The sequence below is a fragment of the Oncorhynchus tshawytscha genome, linkage group LG30 (genome assembly GCF_018296145.1).
Source record: "Oncorhynchus tshawytscha isolate Ot180627B linkage group LG30, Otsh_v2.0, whole genome shotgun sequence".
Classification (NCBI taxonomy): domain Eukaryota; kingdom Metazoa; phylum Chordata; class Actinopteri; order Salmoniformes; family Salmonidae; genus Oncorhynchus; species Oncorhynchus tshawytscha.
In genome coordinates, this window is record NC_056458.1 from 49,313,909 (window position 1) to 49,330,154 (window position 16,246).

Here is a 16,246-nt window from a genome sequence, read left to right on the forward strand (position 1 = left end):
GAGGCCAGGGACTGGTCAGTAAGCTGTATCTAACATGGAGACCAGGGAAGGTCAGTATCTAACATGGAGGCCAGGGACTGGTCAGTATCTAACATGGAGGCCAGGGACTGGTCAGTAAGCTGTATCTAACATGGACACCAGGGACTGGTCAGTAAGCTGTATCTAACATGGAGACCAGGGACTGGTCAGTATCTAACATGGAGACCAGGGACTGGTCAGTAAGCTGTATCTAACATGGAGGCCAGGGACTGGTCAATATCTAACATGGAGGCCAGGGACTGGTCAGTAAGCTGTATCTAACATGGAGACCAGGGACCGGTCAGTATCTAACATGGAGGCCAGGGACTGGTCAGTAAGCTGTATCTAACATGGAGACCAGGGACTGGTCAGTATCTAACATGGAGGCCAGGGACTGGTCAGTATCTAACATGGAGACCAGGGACTGGTCAGTAAGCTGTATCTAACATGGAGACCAGGGACTGGTCAGTAAGCTGTATCTAACATGGAGACCAGGGACTGGTCAGTAAGCTGTATCTAACATGGAGACCAGGGACTGGTCAGTAAGCAGTATCTAACATGGAGGCCAGGGACTGGTCAGTAAGCTGTATCTAACATGGAGACCAGGGACTGGTCAGTATCTAACATGGAGGCCAGGGACTGGTCAGTATCTAACATGGAGACCAGGGACTGGTCAGTATCTAACATGGAGACCAGGGACTGGTCAGTAAGCTGTATCTAACATGGAGACCAGGGAAGGTCAGTATCTCACATGGAGGCCAGGGACTGGTCAGTATCTAACATGGAGACCAGGGACTGGTCAGTATCTAACATGGAGGCCAGGGACTGGTCAGTATCTAACATGGAGGCCAGGGACTGGTCAGTATCTAACATGGAGACCAGGGACTGGTCAGTAAGCTGTATCTAACATGGACACCAGGGACTGGTCAGTATCTAACATGTAGACCAGGGACTGGTCAGTATCTAACATGGAGGCCAGGGACTGGTCAGTATCTAACATGGAGACCAGGGACCGGTCAGTATCTAACATGGAGGCCAGGGACTGGTCAGTAAGCTGTATCTAACATGGAGACCAGGGACTGGTCAGTATCTAACATGGAGGCCAGGGACTGGTCAGTATCTAACATGGAGACCAGGGACTGGTCAGTAAGCTGCATCTAACATGGAGACCAGGGACTGGTCAGTAAGCTGTATCTAACATGGAGACCAGGGACTGGTCAGTAAGCAGTATCTAACATGGAGGCCAGGGACTGGTCAGTAAGCTGTATCTAACATGGAGACCAGGGACTGGTCAGTATCTAACATGGAGACCAGGGACTGGTCAGTATCTAACATGGAGACCAGGGACTGGTCAGTATCTAACATGGAGACCAGGGGATGGTCAGTAAGCTGTATCTAACATGGAGACCAGGGACTGGTCAGTATCTAACATGGAGGCCAGGGACTGGTCAGTATCTAACATGGAGGCCAGGGACTGGTCAGTATCTAACATAGAGACCAGGGACTGGTCAGTAAGCTGTATCTAACATGGGAGGCCAGGAACTGGTCAGTAAGCTGTATCTAACATGGAGGCCAGGGACCGGTCAGTATCTAACATGGAGGCCAGGGACTGGTCAGTAAGCTGTATCTAGCATGGAGACCAGGGACTGGTCAGTAAGCTGTATCTAACATGGAGGCCAGGGACTGGTCAGTATCTAACATGGAGACCAGGGACTGGTCAGTAAGCTGTATCTAACATGGAGGCCAGGGACTGGTCAGTATCTAACATGGAGACCAGGGACTGGTCAGTAAGCTGTATCTAACATGGAGGCCAGGGACTGGTCAGTATCTAACATGGAGACCAGGGACTGGTCAGTAAGCTGTATCTAACATGGAGACCAGGGACTGGTCAGTAAGCTGTATCTAACATGGAGACCAGGGACTGGTCAGTAAGCTGTATCTAACATGGAGACCAGGGACTGGTCAGTAAGCAGTATCTAACATGGAGGCCAGGGACTGGTCAGTAAGCTGTATCTAACATGGAGACCAGGGACTGGTCAGTATCTAACATGGAGGCCAGGGACTGGTCAGTATCTAACATGGAGACCAGGGACTGGTCAGTAAGCTGTATCTAACATGGGAGGCCAGGGACTGGTCAGTATCTAACATGGAGACCAGGGACCGGTCAGTATCTAACATGGAGGCCAGGGACTGGTCAGTAAGCTGTATCTAGCATGGAGACCAGGGACTGGTCAGTAAGCTGCATCTAACATGGAGGTCAGGGACTGGTCAGTATCTAACATGGAGACCAGGGACTGGTCAGTAAGCTGTATCTAACATGGAGGCCAGGGACTGGTCAGTATCTAACATGGAGACCAGGGACTGGTCAGTAAGCTGTATCTAACATGGAGACCAGGGACTGGTCAGTATCTAACATGGAGACCAGGGACTGGTCAGTAAGCTGTATCTAACATGGAGACCAGGGACTGGTCAGTAAGCTGTATCTAACATGGAGACCAGGGACTGGTCAGTAAGCAGTATCTAACATGGAGGCCAGGGACTGGTCAGTAAGCTGTATCTAACATGGAGACCAGGGACTGGTCAGTATCTAACATGGAGGCCAGGGACTGGTCAGTAAGCTGTATCTAACATGGAGACCAGGGACTGGTCAGTATCTAACATGGAGGCCAGGGACTGGTCAGTATCTAACATGGAGACCAGGGACTGGTCAGTAAGCTGTATCTAATATGGAGACCAGGGACTGGTCAGTAAGCTGTATCTAACATGGAGACCAGGGACTGGTCAGTATCTAACATGGGGACCAGGGACTGGTCAGTATCTAACATGTAGACCAGGGACTGGTCAGTATCTAACATGGAGGCCAGGGACTGGTCAGTATCTAACATGGAGGCCAGGGACTGGTCAGTATCTAACATGGAGACCAGGGACTGGTCAGTAAGCTGTATCTAACATGGAGACCAGGGACTGGTCAGTAAGCTGTATCTAACATGGAGACCAGGGAAGGTCAGTATCTAACATGGAGGCCAGGGACTGGTCAGTATCTAACATGGAGACCAGGGACTGGTCAGTATCTAACATGGAGGCCAGGGACTGGTCAGTATCTAACATGGAGGCCAGGGACTGGTCAGTATCTAACATGGAGACCAGGGACTGGTCAGTAAGCTGTATCTAACATGGGAGGCCAGGGACTGGTCAGTAAGCTGTATCTAACATGGAGGCCAGGGACCGGTCAGTATCTAACATGGAGGCCAGGGACTGGTCAGTAAGCTGTATCTAGCATGGAGACCAGGGACTGGTCAGTAAGCTGTATCTAACATGGAGGCCAGGGACTGGTCAGTATCTAACACTGAGGCCAGGGACTGGTCAGTAAGCTGTATCTAACATGGAGGCCAGGGACTGGTCAGTATCTAACATGGAGACCAGGGACTGGTCAGTAAGCTGTATCTAACATGGAGACCAGGGACTGGTCAGTATCTAACATGGAGACCAGGGACTGGTCAGTAAGCTGTATCTAACATGGAGACCAGGGACTGGTCAGTAAGCTGTATCTAACATGGGAGGCCAGGAACTGGTCAGTAAGCTGTATCTAACATGGAGACCAGGGACCGGTCAGTATCTAACATGGAGGCCAGGGACTGGTCAGTAAGCTGTATCTAACATGGAGACCAGGGACTGGTCAGTAAGCTGTATCTAACATGGAGGCCAGGGACTGGTCAGTATCTAACATGGAGACCAGGGACTGGTCAGTAAGCTGTATCTAACATGGAGACCAGGGACTGGTCAGTATCTAACATGGAGACCAGGGACTGGTCAGTAAGCTGTATCTAACATGGAGACCAGGGACTGGTCAGTAAGCTGTATCTAACATGGAGACCAGGGACTGGTCAGTAAGCTGTATCTAACATGGAGACCAGGGACTGGTCAGTAAGCAGTATCTAACATGGAGGCCAGGGACTGGTCAGTAAGCTGTATCTAACATGGAGACCAGGGACTGGTCAGTATCTAACATGGAGGCCAGGGACTGGTCAGTAAGCTGTATCTAACATGGAGACCAGGGACTGGTCAGTATCTAACATGGAGGCCAGGGACTGGTCAGTATCTAACATGGAGACCAGGGACTGGTCAGTAAGCTGTATCTAACATGGGAGGCCAGGGACTGGTCAGTAAGCTGTATCTAACATGGAGACCAGGGACTGGTCAGTAAGCTGTATCTAACATGGAGACCAGGGACTGGTCAGTAAGCAGTATCTAACATGGAGGCCAGGGACTGGTCAGTAAGCTGTATCTAACATGGAGACCAGGGACTGGTCAGTATCTAACATGGAGGCCAGGGACTGGTCAGTATCTAACATGGAGACCAGGGACTGGTCAGTAAGCTGTATCTAACATGGAGACCAGGGACTGGTCAGTAAGCTGTATCTAACATGGAGACCAGGGACTGGTCAGAAAGCTGTATCTAACATGGACACCAGGGACTGGTCAGTAAGCTGTATCTAACATGGAGACCAGGGACTGGTCAGTATCTAACATGGAGACCAGGGACTGGTCAGTAAGCTGTATCTAACATGGAGACCAGGGACTGGTCAGTAAGCTGTATCTAACATGGAGGCCAGGGACTGGTCAGTAAGCTGTATCTAACATGGAGACCAGGGACTGGTCAGTAAGCTGTATCTAACATGGAGACCAGGGACTGGTCAGTAAGCTGTATCTAACATGGAGACCAGGGACTGGTCAGTAAGCTGTATCTAACATGGAGACCAGGGACTGGTCAGTAAGCTGTATCTAACATGGAGACCAGGGACTGGTCAGTAAGCAGTATCTAACATGGAGGCCAGGGACTGGTCAGTAAGCTGTATCTAACATGGAGCCCAGGGACTGGTCAGTATCTAACATGGAGGCCAGGGACTGGTCAGTAAGCTGTATCTAACATGGAGACCAGGGACTGGTCAGTATCTAACATGGAGGCCAGGGACTGGTCAGAGGAGCCAGGGACTGGTCAGTATCTAACATGGAGACCAGGGACTGGTCAGTAAGCTGTATCTAACATGGAGGCCAGGGACTGGTCAGTATCTAACATGGAGGCCAGGGACTGGTCAGTAAGCTGTATCTAACATGGAGGCCAGGGACTGGTCAGTAAGCTGTATCTAACAAGGAGACCAGGGACTGGTCAGTATCTAACATGGAGGCCAGGGACTGGTCAGTATCTAACATGGAGGCCAGGGACTGGTCAGTATCTAACATGGAGGCCAGGGACTGGTCAGTAAGCTGTATCTAACATGGAGGCCAGGGACTGGTCAGTATCTAACATGGAGGCCAGGGACTGGTCAGTAAGCTGTATCTAACATGGAGACCAGGGACTGGTCAGTATCTAACATGGAGGCCAGGGACTGGTCAGTATCTAACATGGAGACCAGGGACTGGTCAGTAAGCTGTATCTAACATGGAGGCCAGGGACTGGTCAGTATCTAACATGGAGGCCAGGGACTGGTCAGTATCTAACATGGAGACCAGGGACTGGTCAGTAAGCTGTATCTAACATGGAGGCCAGGGACTGGTCAGTATCTAACATGGAGGCCAAGGACTGGTCAGTATCTAACATGGAGGCCAGGGAATGGTCAGTATCTAACATGGAGACCAGGGACTGGTCAGTAAGCTGTATCTAACATGGAGGCCAGGGACTGGTCAGTATCTAACATGGAGACCAGGGAATGGTCAGTATCTAACATGGAGGCCAGGGACTGGTCAGTAAGCTATATCTAACATGGAGACCAGGGACTGGTCAGTAAGCTGTATCTAACATGGAGACCAGGGACTGGTCAGTATCTAACATGGAGGCCAGGGACTGGTCAGTATCTAACATGTAGACCAGGGACTGGTCAGTATCTAACATGGAGGCCAGGGACTGGTCAGTATCTAACATGGAGGCCAGGGACTGGTCAGTATCTAACATGGAGGCCAGGGACTGGTCAGTAAGCTGTATCTAACATGGACACCAGGGACTGGTCAGTAAGCTGTATCTAACATGGAGACCAGGGACTGGTCAGTATCTAACATGGAGACCAGGGACTGGTCAGTAAGCTGTATCTAACATGGAGACCAGGGACTGGTCAGTAAGCTGTATCTAACATGGAGGCCAGGGACTGGTCAGTAAGCTGTATCTAACATGGAGGCCAGGGACTGGTCAGTAAGCTGTATCTAACATGGAGGCCAGGGACTGGTCAGTATCTAACATGGAGGCCAGGGACTGGTCAGTATCTAACATGGAGGCCAGGGACTGGTCAGTAAGCTGTATCTAACATGGAGACCAGGGACTGGTCAGTATCTAACATGGAGGCCAGGGACTGGTCAGTATCTAACATGGAGACCAGGGACTGGTCAGTATCTAACATGGAGACCAGGGACTGGTCAGTAAGCTGTATCTAACATGGAGACCAGGGACTGGTCAGTAAGCTGTATCTAACATGGAGGCCAGGGACTGGTCAGTAAGCTGTATCTAACATGGAGGCCAGGGACTGGTCAGTAAGCTGTATCTAACATGGAGGCCAGGGACTGGTCAGTAAGCTGTATCTAACATGGAGACCAGGGACTGGTCAGTATCTAACATGGAGGCCAGGGACTGGTCAGTAAGCTGTATCTAACATGGAGACCAGGGACTGGTCAGTATCTAACATGGAGGCCAGGGACTGGTCAGTATCTAACATGGAGACCAGGGACTGGTCAGTAAGCTGTATCTAACATGGAGACCAGGGACTGGTCAGTAAGCTGTATCTAACATGGAGGCCAGGGACTGGTCAGTATCTAACATGGAGGCCAGGGACTGGTCAGTAAGCTGTATCTAACATGGAGGCCAGGGACTGGTCAGTAAGCTGTATCTAACAAGGAGACCAGGGACTGGTCAGTATCTAACATGGAGGCCAGGGACTGGTCAGTATCTAACATGGAGGCCAGGGACTGGTCAGTATCTAACATGGAGGCCAGGGACTGGTCAGTAAGCTGTATCTAACATGGAGACCAGGGACTGGTCAGTATCTAACATGGAGGCCAGGGACTGGTCAGTAAGCTGTATCTAACATGGAGACCAGGGACTGGTCAGTATCTAACATGGAGGCCAGGGACTGGTCAGTATCTAACATGGAGACCAGGGACTGGTCAGTAAGCTGTATCTAACATGGAGACCAGGGACTGGTCAGTATCTAACATGGAGGCCAGGGACTGGTCAGTATCTAACATGGAGACCAGGGACTGGTCAGTAAGCTGTATCTAACATGGAGGCCAGGGACTGGTCAGTATCTAACATGGAGGCCAAGGACTGGTCAGTATCTAACATGGAGGCCAGGGAATGGTCAGTATCTAACATGGAGACCAGGGACTGGTCAGTAAGCTGTATCTAACATGGAGGCCAGGGACTGGTCAGTATCTAACATGGAGACCAGGGAATGGTCAGTATCTAACATGGAGGCCAGGGACTGGTCAGTAAGCTGTATCTAACATGGAGACCAGGGACTGGTCAGTAAGCTGTATCTAACATGGAGACCAGGGACTGGTCAGTATCTAACATGGGGACCAGGGACTGGTCAGTATCTAACATGTAGACCAGGGACTGGTCAGTATCTAACATGGAGGCCAGGGACTGGTCAGTATCTAACATGGAGGCCAGGGACTGGTCAGTATCTAACATGGAGGCCAGGGACTGGTTAGTAAGCTGTATCTAACATGGACACCAGGGACTGGTCAGTAAGCTGTATCTAACATGGAGACCAGGGACTGGTCAGTATCTAACATGGAGACCAGGGACTGGTCAGTAAGCTGTATCTAACATGGAGACCAGGGACTGGTCAGTAAGCTGTATCTAACATGGAGGCCAGGGACTGGTCAGTAAGCTGTATCTAACATGGAGGCCAGGGACTGGTCAGTAAGCTGTATCTAACATGGAGGCCAGGGACTGGTCAGTAAGCTGTATCTAACATGGAGACCAGGGACCGGTCAGTATCTAACATGGAGGCCAGGGACTGGTCAGTAAGCTGTATCTAACATGGAGACCAGGGACTGGTCAGTATCTAACATGGAGGCCAGGGACTGGTCAGTATCTAACATGGAGACCAGGGACTGGTCAGTAAGCTGTATCTAACATGGAGACCAGGGACTGGTCAGTAAGCTGTATCTAACATGGAGACCAGGGACTGGTCAGTAAGCTGTATCTAACATGGAGACCAGGGACTGGTCAGTAAGCAGTATCTAACATGGAGGCCAGGGACTGGTCAGTAAGCAGTATCTAACATGGAGGCCAGGGACTGGTCAGTAAGCTGTATCTAACATGGAGACCAGGGACTGGTCAGTATCTAACATGGAGGCCAGGGACTGGTCAGTAAGCTGTATCTAACATGGAGACCAGGGACTGGTCAGTATCTAACATGGAGGCCAGGGACTGGTCAGTATCTAACATGGAGACCAGGGACTGGTCAGTAAGCTGTATCTAACATGGGAGGCCAGGGACTGGTCAGTAAGCTGTATCTAACATGGAGACCAGGGACCGGTCAGTATCTAACATGGAGGCCAGGGACTGGTCAGTAAGCTGTATCTAGCATGGAGACCAGGGACTGGTCAGTAAGCTGTATCTAACATGGAGGCCAGGGACTGGTCAGTATCTAACATGGAGACCAGGGACTGGTCAGTAAGCTGTATCTAACATGGAGGCCAGGGACTGGTCAGTATCTAACATGGAGACCAGGGACTGGTCAGTAAGCTGTATCTAACATGGAGACCAGGGACTGGTCAGTAAGCTGTATCTAACATGGAGACCAGGGACTGGTCAGTAAGCTGTATCTAACATGGAGACCAGGGACTGGTCAGTAAGCAGTATCTAACATGGAGGCCAGGGACTGGTCAGTAAGCTGTATCTAACATGGACACCAGGGACTGGTCAGTATCTAACATGGAGGCCAGGGACTGGTCAGTAAGCTGTATCTAACATGGAGACCAGGGACTGGTCAGTATCTAACATGGAGGCCAGGGACTGGTCAGTATCTAACATGGAGACCAGGGACTGGTCAGTAAGCTGTATCTAACATGGGAGGCCAGGGACTGGTCAGTAAGCTGTATCTAACATGGAGACCAGGGACCGGTCAGTATCTAACATGGAGGCCAGGGACTGGTCAGTAAGCTGTATCTAGCATGGAGACCAGGGACTGGTCAGTAAGCTGTATCTAACATGGAGGCCAGGGACTGGTCAGTATCTAACATGGAGACCAGGGACTGGTCAGTAAGCTGTATCTAACATGGAGGCCAGGGACTGGTCAGTAAGCTGTATCTAACATGGAGGCCAGGGACTGGTCAGTATCTAACATGGAGGCCAGGGACTGGTCAGTAAGCTGTATCTAACAAGGAGACCAGGGACTGGTCAGTATCTAACATGGAGGCCAGGGACTGGTCAGTATCTAACATGGAGGCCAGGGACTGGTCAGTATCTAACATGGAGGCCAGGGACTGGTCAGTAAGCTGTATCTAACATGGAGGCCAGGGACTGGTCAGTATCTAACATGGAGACCAGGGACTGGTCAGTAAGCTGTATCTAACATGGAGGCCAGGGACTGGTCAGTATCTAACATGGAGGCCAGGGACTGGTCAGTATCTAACATGGAGGCCAGGGACTGGTCAGTATCTAACATGGAGGCCAGTGACTGGTCAGTAAGCTGTATCTAACAAGGAGACCAGGGACTGGTCAGTATCTAACATGGAGGCCAGGGACTGGTCAGTATCTAACATGGAGGCCAGGGACTGGTCAGTATCTAACATGGAGGCCAGGGACTGGTCAGTAAGCTGTATCTAACATGGAGGCCAGGGACTGGTCAGTATCTAACATGGAGGCCAGGGACTGGTCAGTAAGCTGTATCTAACATGGAGACCAGGGACTGGTCAGTATCTAACATGGAGACCAGGGACTGGTCAGTAAGCTGTATCTAACATGGAGGCCAGGGACTGGTCAGTATCTAACATGGAGGCCAGGGACTGGTCAGTATCTAACATGGAGACCAGGGACTGGTCAGTAAGCTGTATCTAACATGGAGGCCAGGGACTGGTCAGTATCTAACATGGAGGCCAGGGACTGGTCAGTATCTAACATGGAGGCCAGGGACTGGTCAGTATCTAACATGGAGGCCAGGGACTGGTCAGTATCTAACATGGAGACCAGGGACTGGTCAGTAAGCTGTATCTAACATGGAGGCCAGGGACTGGTCAGTATCTAACATGGAGACCAGGGACTGGTCAGTAAGCTGTATCTAACATGGAGGCCAGGGACTGGTCAGTATCTAACATGGAGGCCAGGGACTGGTCAGTAAGCTGTATCTAACATGGAGACCAGGGACTGGTCAGTATCTAACATGGAGGCCAGGGACTGGTCAGTATCTAACATGGAGACCAGGGACTGGTCAGTAAGCTGTATCTAACATGGAGACCAGGGACTGGTCAGTAAGCTGTATCTAACATGGAGACCAGGGACTGGTCAGTAAGCTGTATCTAACATGGAGACCAGGGACTGGTCAGTATCTAACATGGAGACCAGGGACTGGTCAGTAAGCTGTATCTAACATGGAGACCAGGGACTGGTCAGTAAGCTGTATCTAACATGGAGGCCAGGGACTGGTCAGTAAGCTGTATCTAACATGGAGACCAGGGACTGGTCAGTATCTAACATGGAGACCAGGGACTGGTCAGTAAGCTGTATTTAACATGGAGACCAGGGACTGGTCAGTAAGCTGTATCTAACATGGAGACCAGGGACTGGTCAGTATCTAACATGGAGGCCAGGGACTGGTCAGTAAGCTGTATCTAACATGGAGACCAGGGACTGGTCAGTATCTAACATAGAGGCCAGGGACTGGTCAGTATCTAACATGGAGGCCAGGGACTGGTCAGTAAGCTGTATCTAACATGGAGACCAGGGACTGGTCAGTAAGCTGTATCTAACATGGAGACCAGGGACTGGTCAGTATCTAACATGGAGGCCAGGGACTGGTCAGTATCTAACATGGAGGCCAGGGACTGGTCAGTAAGCTGTATCTAACATGGAGACCAGGGACTGGTCAGTATCTAACATGGAGACCAGGGACTGGTCAGTAAGCTGTATCTAACATGGAGACCAGGGACTGGTCAGTAAGCTGTATCTAACATGGAGACCAGGGACTGGTCAGTATCTAACATGGAGACCAGGGACTGGTCAGTAAGCTGTATCTAACATGGAGACCAGGGACTGGTCAGTATCTAACATGGAGGCCAGGGACTGGTCAGTAAGCTGTATCTAACATGGAGGCCAGGGACTGGTCAGTAAGCTGTATCTAACATGGAGACCAGGGACTGGTCAGTAAGCTGTATCTAACATGGAGACCAGGGACTGGTCAGTATCTAACATGGAGGCCAGGGACTGGTCAGTATCTAACATGGAGACCAGGGACTGGTAATGGGGAGCGCATGATTGATATTTTGATGTCCAATATGCACAGGCTGCACTACTGATCAATGCGTCTCTAAATGTAGGCCAATTGATTAACATATCTCTAAATGTAGGCCAATTGATCAATATACCTCTAAAAATGTAGGCCAATTGATCAATATACCTCTAAAAATGTAGGCCAATTGATCAATATACCTCTAAAAATGTAGGCCAATTGATCAATATACCTCTAAAAATGTAGGCCAATTGATCAATATACCTCTAAAAATGTAGGCCAATTGATCAATATACCTCTAAAAATGTAGGCCAATTGATCAATATACCTCTAAAAATGTAGGCCAATTGATCAATATATCTCTAAATGTAGGCCAATTGATCAATATATCTCTAAATGTAGGCCAATTGATCAATATATCTCTAAATGTAGGCCAATTGATCAATATATCTCTAAATGTAGGCCAATTGATCAATATCTAGGCTAACATCCTATAAAAACTTCCTAGTGGGTTAAGCTACTTGATGTACAACAAGAGCTCACGGTTTGATGTAAGATTAACGCTTATCCACGTTTCTACCAAACAACACATTTCAAAGTGTTTGACACCCTGAATTGCTCGAGAACGAGACAGAGAGAGAGAGAGAGAGAGACAGAGAGAGAGAGAGAGAGAGAGACAGAGAGAGAGACAGAGAGAGAGACAGAGAGAGAGACAGAGAGAGAGACAGAGAGAGAGAGAGAGAGAGAGAGAGAGAGAGAGAGAGAGAGAGAGAGAGAGAGAGACAGAGAGAGAGAGACAGAGAGAGAGAGAGAGAGAGAGAGAGAGAGAGAAGCCGACAGCCAAACAGGGACAGGCAGATACAGTTGATATATAAATATATACAGTGGGGCAAAAAAAGTATTTGGTCAGCCACCAATTGTGCAAGTTCTCCCACTTAAAAAGATGAGAGAGGCCTGTAATTTTCATCATAGGTACACTTCAACTATGACAGACACAATGAGAAAAAAAATACAGAAAATCACATTGTAGGATTTTTAATTAATTTGCAAATTCGTCACTAGACCCTAGTGTGTGTGTATCCCTCTCCTCACCGTGATAGGGAGTGTGTGTGTGTATCCCTCTCCTCACCGTGATAGGGAGTGTGTGTGTGTATCCCTCTCCTCACCGTGATAGGGAGAGTGTGTGTGTGTGTGTATCCCTCTCCTCACCGTGATAGGGAGTGTGTGTGTGTGTATCCCTCTCCTCACCGTGATAGGGAGTGTGTGTGTATCCCTCTCCTCACCGTGATAGGGAGTGTGTGTGTGTGTATCCCTCTCCTCACCGTGATAGGGAGTGTGTGTGTGTGTATCCCTCTCCTCACCGTGATAGGGAGTGTGTGTGTGTGTATCCCTCTCCTCACCGTGATAGGGAGTGTGTGTGTATCCCTCTCCTCACCGTGATAGGGAGTGTGTGTGTGTGTATCCCTCTCCTCACCGTGATAGGGAGTGTGTGTGTATCCCTCTCCTCACCGTGATAGGGAGTGTGTGTGTATCCCTCTCCTCACCGTGATAGGGAGTGTGTGTGTATCCCTCTCCTCACCGTGATAGGGAGTGTGTGTGTGTGTGTATCCCTCTCCTCACCGTGATAGGGAGTGTGTGTGTATCCCTCTCCTCACCGTGATAGGGAGTGTGTGTGTGTGTGTATCCCTCTCCTCACCGTGATAGGGAGTGTGTGTGTGTGTGTATCCCTCTCCTCACCGTGATAGGGAGTGTGTGTGTGTGTGTCCCTCTCCTCACCGTGATAGGGAGTGTGTGTGTGTGTATCCCTCTCCTCACCGTGATAGGGAGTGTGTGTGTGTGTATCCCTCTCCTCACCGTGATAGGGAGTGTGTGTGTGTGTATCCCTCTCCTCACCGTGATAGGGAGTGTGTGTGTGTGTATCCCTCTCCTCACCGTGATAGGGAGTGTGTGTGTGTGTGTGTGTGTATCCCTCTCCTCACCGTGATAGGGAGTGTGTGTGTGTGTGTGTGTCCCTCTCCTCACCGTGATAGGAAGTGTGTGTGTGTGTATCCCTCTCCTCACCGTGATAGGGAGTGTGTGTGTGTGTGTGTATCCCTCTCCTCACCGTGATAGGGTGTGTGTGTGTGTGTGTGTGTCCCTCTCCTCACCGTGATAGGGAGTGTGTGTGTGTGACCCTCTCCTCACCGTGATAGGGAGTGTGTGTGTGTGTGTATCCCTCTCCTCACCGTGATAGGGAGTGTGTGTGTGTGTGTGTATCCCTCTCCTCACCGTGATAGGGAGTGTGTGTGTGTGTGTATCCCTCTCCTCACCGTGATAGGGAGTGTGTGTGTATCCCTCTCCTCACCGTGTGTGTGTGTGTATCCCTCTCCTCACCGTGTGTGTGTGTGTGTGTGTGTGTGTGTATCCCTCTCCTCACCGTGATAGGGAGTGTGTGTGTGTGTGTGTGTCCCTCTCCTCACCGTGATAGGAAGTGTGTGTGTGTGTATCCCTCTCCTCACCGTGATAGGGAGTGTGTGTGTGTGTGTGTATCCCTCTCCTCACAGTGATAGGGAGTGTGTGTGTGTGTGTGTGTGTGTCCCTCTCCTCACCGTGATAGGGAGTGTGTGTGTGTGTATCCCTCTCCTCACCGTGATAGGGAGTGTGTGTGTGTGTATCCCTCTCCTCACCGTGATAGGGAGTGTGTGTGTGTGTATCCCTCTCCTCACCGTGATAGGGAGTGTGTGTGTGTGTATCCCTCTCCTCACCGTGATAGGGAGTGTGTGTGTGTGTATCCCTCTCCTCACCGTGATAGGGAGTGTGTGTGTGTGTATCCCTCTCCTCACCGTGATAGGGAGTGTGTGTGTGTGTATCCCTCTCCTCACCGTAACAGTCTGGTGTTCTATGTGTAGTTTCTCCACTCCGGCTCCGTACAGTTCTCTCAGCAGACACATGATACGAGTCTTCTTCCCTGCTCCAGACGGCCCATACACCAACAGATGAGGGAAGTCCCCACACTGGACCTGGAGCACACACACACACACGGTGAGGAGAGGGTCACACACACACACACACGGTGAGGAGAGGGTCACACACACATACACACGGTGAGGAGAGGGTCACACACACACACACACACACACACACACACACACACATGGTGAGGAGAGGGTCACACACACACACACACACACACACGGTGAGGAGAGGGTCACACACACACACACACGGTGAGGAGAGGGTCACACACACACACACGGTGAGGAGAGGGTCACACACACACACACACACACACACACACACACACACACACACACACATGGTGAGGAGAGGGTCACACACACACACACACACACACACACACGGTGAGGAGAGGGTCACACACACACACACACGGTGAGGAGAGGGTCACACACACACACACGGTGAGGAGAGGGTCACACACACATACACACACACACACACACACACACACACACACACACACACACACGGTGAGGAGAGGGTCACACACACACACACACACACACACACAGGAGAGGGTCACACACACACACACGGTGAGGAGAGGGTCACACACACATACACACACACACACACACACACACACACGGTGAGGAGAGGGTCACACACACACACACACACACACGGTGAGGAGAGGGTCACACACACATACACACACACACACGGTGAGGGGAGGGTCACACACACACACACGGTGAGGAGAGGGTCACACACACATACACACACACACACGGTGAGGAGAGGGTCACACACACATACACACACACACACACACACGGTGAGGAGAGGGTCACACACACACACACGGTGAGGAGAGGGTCACACACACGGTGAGGAGAGGGTCACACACACACACACGGTGAGGAGAGGGTCACACACACGGTGAGGAGAGGGTCACACACACACACACACACACACACACACACACACACACACACACACACACTATAGAAGACAGCCCAGTACACCAACAGATGTAGATGCTAGTAGCTTAGCTATGGGTCATGGCTACACTGATACATGTTGTCAAAAGGTATCATTTGAGATTATTTCGTTGAATTTTTAGCTAATGTTAAAGACGTACTTAATAACCCTCACTACAGAACAGAGTCACGTTTAAATACGTAGCTTGTATATCACTGCATCTGGTATCTATATTACAACTCTACTGGAAACCTACCTAACGTTAGCTAACTAACTTAGCTGACAAAGACAAAACTACTGCAATAGTTATGTAGCAAGCAAACAAATAGTTATGTAGCTGGTACCAAAGACACGTGTGTCTGAACAGACAATGTTGATCAACTGCTTTCAATCTTACCAGGTTTTTCAGCTGATTTGCTTGTTCTTTGTGGTAGTCCAGTTTCCCCAGAGAAGTCGGTCTGTATTTGTCCACCCACAAACTCATTTTATCTAATGTTATTTCACAGTTCTCTAGTCACTGTTTTTGTTTGAGTTGCTGCGTATTGTGTTTTTTCTGATTTTAATTCCCGCGAAATTATTTTTCTTTTAAGGCGCGTAGTGAAATGTCTCTAAAACTACAGAGAGTCAATGAGGGACAAACTTCCTAGTTGGCGTTTTGAAATGACTAAATGCAGCCGCTGCTGCCACCAGGTGGTGACTCGAGGTAATTTCAGGACTGAGTTTGACAAAAACAAGTTGCTTAGATGAAGTTAAAGTTTCTAAACCAAAGTGTCTTCAACAGATATAAAAGTACATGGATTTATTTTTATTTTTTTCCCATCACAAACTGTCATAAACATAAAGCTCCGGGATACGAGCCA

At 49.8% G+C, this 16,246-nt stretch overlaps 1 protein-coding gene across 1 annotated transcript in view; it reads right to left on the reverse strand.

Moving 5' to 3' along the window:
- The window catches only part of rfc3 (replication factor C (activator 1) 3), a 28,317-nt gene extending 12,304 nt beyond the window's left edge, over window positions 1–16,013 (reverse strand). Inside the window, exons 1-2 of the mRNA XM_042309565.1 lie at window positions 15,784–16,013; window positions 14,324–14,461 (exon numbers count right to left, since the gene is read on the reverse strand). Coding sequence (XP_042165499.1) covers window positions 14,324–14,461; window positions 15,784–15,870 — 225 coding nt within the window. The 5' untranslated portion in view covers window positions 15,871–16,013. The remainder of the gene's footprint in view (window positions 1–14,323; window positions 14,462–15,783) is intronic.
- Between the last annotated feature and the right edge of the window lie 233 nt (window positions 16,014–16,246).